Here is a 3,968-nt window from a genome sequence, read left to right on the forward strand (position 1 = left end):
AGAACTCCAAGGTCTCTTTATTCAGCAACACTACCCAGGACCTTTGTTATGATCTGAAAGACCATTCACCACTGCTAATGTTTGTCACTCAGCAAACTTCATATACATTGTGCTTCTGACGCATTTGTTCTATTTCATAAATTCAATGACAAGCCTATTATAAAGCACATTATGAAATGCCTTTTGGAGTCCACACATACCATGTAAACTGCATTAACTATAGATAACTTTTACCATTTTTAAATGGTCTTTTACCAGATACAGAATACCAAAAAAATAATTTCTACAGCTATGTTGTGCACTTTTGCAATGATATCTAATAAATTGCTTCACATTGTAAACATGCAGCAAAATCGACACATACTCCAATTTAGAATGCTTTATTATAAAACATGACTTTACCTCTTTCAACAAAACCTTATTGAGCATCCCTAATGAAAGCCACCTTCAAGCTAAGTTAACAAGAAGAGTACCTTAGGAGATCACCTTCCTTTCCATTATTACCCATAAAGCTTCCATTTTCATTTGTCATAGTCTGGTCCAATTCATTGTTCTTAATGGATACAGATAGGGACTGGAGAAATTAATTTAAATTTGTAAGATGACCTTCACCCACTTGTTCCGACGGACTCACATTCAGCATTTCAAAAATTAAATCTATACATGGATCTGGATTTTGACATTAACAGCTAGAATATTTTTCCATAATTTTAACAAAATAATCTTGCAAGAAAATAGCAACACAATGAACACAAGTACAACATACCATTTTATCAATCCAACAGTTAGCATGGTTTGAAGCATAATGTTTTAAATCTCCGTAATACTTAAGTGTTTGATACTTTCCTATTTTGTGTTCCCTCTTCTCTACTACATTTACCTCATACTTGCAGGACATGGCAATCAAATCTTCTCAAGCCTAAAAACAGCAAAATCTATTCAACTATGTATTACAGTCTCTAATACGGATATATTTCAGCTGTTCCAATGCACCTATACTTCTTTTGTTCACAGAATTTCCATTCCCTCCCTCCAAAAGTTCATCTTCAATAAGGGGCAAACTGCATAATCAGTTCACATTTTTATTCTCCATTTTATGTTAAATATCTCAATTACATTATAACACACAGATTAAAGTTTTTAAGCAGATGTTCTCCTGTAGGCTTAAGGGTCCCGTTTGTGATGAAAAGCCCATCAGTCAATGTTTTCTAATCCCTGTTGGAAGGAAAAAAAACTTAAATAGGATGTAAGTTTTCCATAATTACACCAAAATATTATTTTAAATCTTCAACTTGGCATTTTTATTTTTGAAAAATGCAAATTTTTAAAAGAGTAATAAAAGAACATCCAACTACGGTTAACATAAGAGAAAGTTCAGCATTTATGTTCAAGAACTCACCTTTGAGTCGTAATAGGTTTTGCAACCAGATACTCTTCTGTCTCGATCCATCAGGGTCCAATGATATGGTAAGCGTGCAGTTCTCTTTTCCTAAACATAAAGAATATATGACAAAGGGTCAGTTAGACTCGAAACGTCTGACCAGAGCCTTATACAGCTTCAGCAGAACATCACTGTTCTTGTATTCTAGCCCTCTTGAAATGAATGCATACATAGCAGTTAGAAAGGCAAATACAAGCTGAATCTGCATGTTAACTTTAAGAGAATCCTGAACTAGGACTCTTAATTCCTTTTGTTTCAGATTTCTGAGGTTTCTCCTCATAGAAAATAGTCCATGCCTCTATTTTTCCTACTAAAGTACGTAACCTCATATGTTCCCACTTTGTGTTCCATCTGCCACGTTCTTGCCCATTCTCCTGCCTTGTCCAAATACTTCTGCAGCCTCCCTGTTTCCTCAACACTACTTGTCCCTGTTGAGGAAACAGGGAGGTTTCATATTTGGGTATATGACAAGGACACTCCCTAGTCCCCAGGTGAGCCTACGCATTAGTTCCGAAATGTTGACAGTGACATGCATTCAAGGTTTATCCACTCCTTGAGAAGTTTGGGCCAATATATCCTTTTTATAAAAAAAAGTGTACAACCAATTTAAGTCTACGGTACCGCATGGATTTTGCATACTACTGAAAGGGGCTGCTTATGCAGTGAAACTTCTTGGTTGCATTGTGGTCCCAGGCTGTGAATGAAAATTCACTATAACACAAGGATGGACTGAAACACACATCATAAAAAGCTAATCGATTTGTAAGATATCACAAACAACAAATTTAAAGTGTCCCTGGATCCAAGTTAGCTGAGTATTCCTCTGTGGACAGGTTTAAATCTGTCCATTAGCTTTGGTATTCTCCCTTCCTTTCCTCCTTTGCAGCCACTGATTCTCCCTTTATTCCACATTGCACTGATGTGTTTCTCACTACTGTCAACCTCAAGCCTCCTAGATTCACAAAGCAAACTGGCTATTTTTGTCAATATGCACAACAAAATTGCCTTTTCATGCCAGCTTCATCAGCCTTGTTTAATGTCATACTCATCTTCTTGCTGTTCCTCATGGCTTTTTGTCATGAGTGGCTGCTGATCAGGAAAAAATGCCCTTTGATTGAAGGAGCAGCTCTTTTCAAAATTTCTCAGCTCTACATTTGGAGAGGGGGTAATCACATGATTCTTTATGGGATTTGACAGCTTTGGGGGCAAATATCCCATCAGCGTATTTTGAGCAATGCCTTGGAATTACATTTACAATTAGGTACAACTGTGTCCCTAACTCTCTTTTTGCAACATTGTAAAGAGTCATAGAGACATATAGCATGGAAACAGACTCTTTGGTCCAACTGTCCATCCCAACCAGATATCCTAAACTAATTTGGTCCCATTTGCTGGCACTTAGCACATATCATCCCTCCTTCCTATTCACATTCCCATCCAGATACCTTTTAAAAGCTTTAATTGTACCAGCCTCCACCACTTCCACGGGCATCTCATTCCATACACACATTCCCTCTGCATGAAAAAGTTGCCGCTTAGGTCCCTTTTAAATTTTCACCTCTCACCCTAAACCCATGCCTCTAGTTCTGGTCTCCCCCACCCGAGGGAAAAGACCTTGTCTATTTGCCCTGTCTATGCACCTCAATTTTATAAACCTCTTTAAGGTCGCCCCTCAGCCTGTGACACACCAGGGAAAACAGCCCCAGCCTGTTCAGCCTCTCCCAATAGCTCAAATCCTCCAACCCTGGCAACATCCTTGTAAATCTCTTCTGAGCTCTTTCAAGTTTTACAACATCCTTCTAATAGAAGAGAGATCAGAATTGCACACAATATTCCAAAAGTGGTTGAACCAAATGTCCTGTACAGTCTCAATATGACATCCCAACTCCGATACTCAATGCTCTGACCGATAAAGGAAAGCATGCTTTAAATGTTTCTCACCCTCTGGAATCTAGGAGCTAAAAATAACAATTTTAAACATTCATTATTTGTGTAAAGATTTGTAGCCAGTTGTCATAGTTGTGGGTATGTTCGCTGAGCTGGGAAGTTGATTTGGTAAAAACAATGACTGCAGATGCTGGAAACCAGATTCTGGATTAGTGGTGCTGGAAGAGCACAGCAGTTCAGGCAGCATCCAAAGAGCAGCGAAATCGACATTTTGTATTTATTATATCCGTTGCTCCCGATGCGGCCTCCTCTACATTGGGGAAACTGGGCGCCTCCTAGCAGAGCGCTTTAGGGAACATCTCCGGGACACCCGCACCAATCAACCACACCGCCCAGTGGCCCAACATTTCAACTCCCCCTCCCACTCTGCAGAGGACATGGAGGTCCTGGGCCTCCTTCACCGCCGCTCCCTCACCACCAGACGCCTGGAGGAAGAACGCCTCATCTTCCGCCTCGGAACACTTCAACCCCAGGGCAACAATCTGAACTTCAACAGCTACCACATTTCCCCTTCCCCCACCTCATCCTAATTCCAAACTTCCAGCTCAGCACTGTCCCCATGACTTGTCCAGACTTGTCC

General features: G+C 39.9%; 1 protein-coding gene across 1 annotated transcript in view; it reads right to left on the minus strand.

The window, feature by feature from the left end:
• Positions 1-1,068: 1,068 nt before the first annotated feature.
• The window catches only part of ndufa1 (NADH:ubiquinone oxidoreductase subunit A1), a 7,866-nt gene continuing 4,966 nt past the window's right edge, over positions 1,069-3,968 (minus strand). The window contains exons 2-3 of the mRNA XM_043705083.1: positions 1,400-1,489; positions 1,069-1,215 (exon numbers count right to left, since the gene is read on the minus strand). Of these exons, the coding sequence (XP_043561018.1) occupies positions 1,195-1,215; positions 1,400-1,489 (111 nt within the window). The 3' untranslated portion in view covers positions 1,069-1,194. The remainder of the gene's footprint in view (positions 1,216-1,399; positions 1,490-3,968) is intronic.

The sequence above is a fragment of the Chiloscyllium plagiosum genome, chromosome 15 (assembly GCF_004010195.1).
Source record: "Chiloscyllium plagiosum isolate BGI_BamShark_2017 chromosome 15, ASM401019v2, whole genome shotgun sequence".
Taxonomy (NCBI): Eukaryota; Metazoa; Chordata; class Chondrichthyes; order Orectolobiformes; family Hemiscylliidae; genus Chiloscyllium; species Chiloscyllium plagiosum.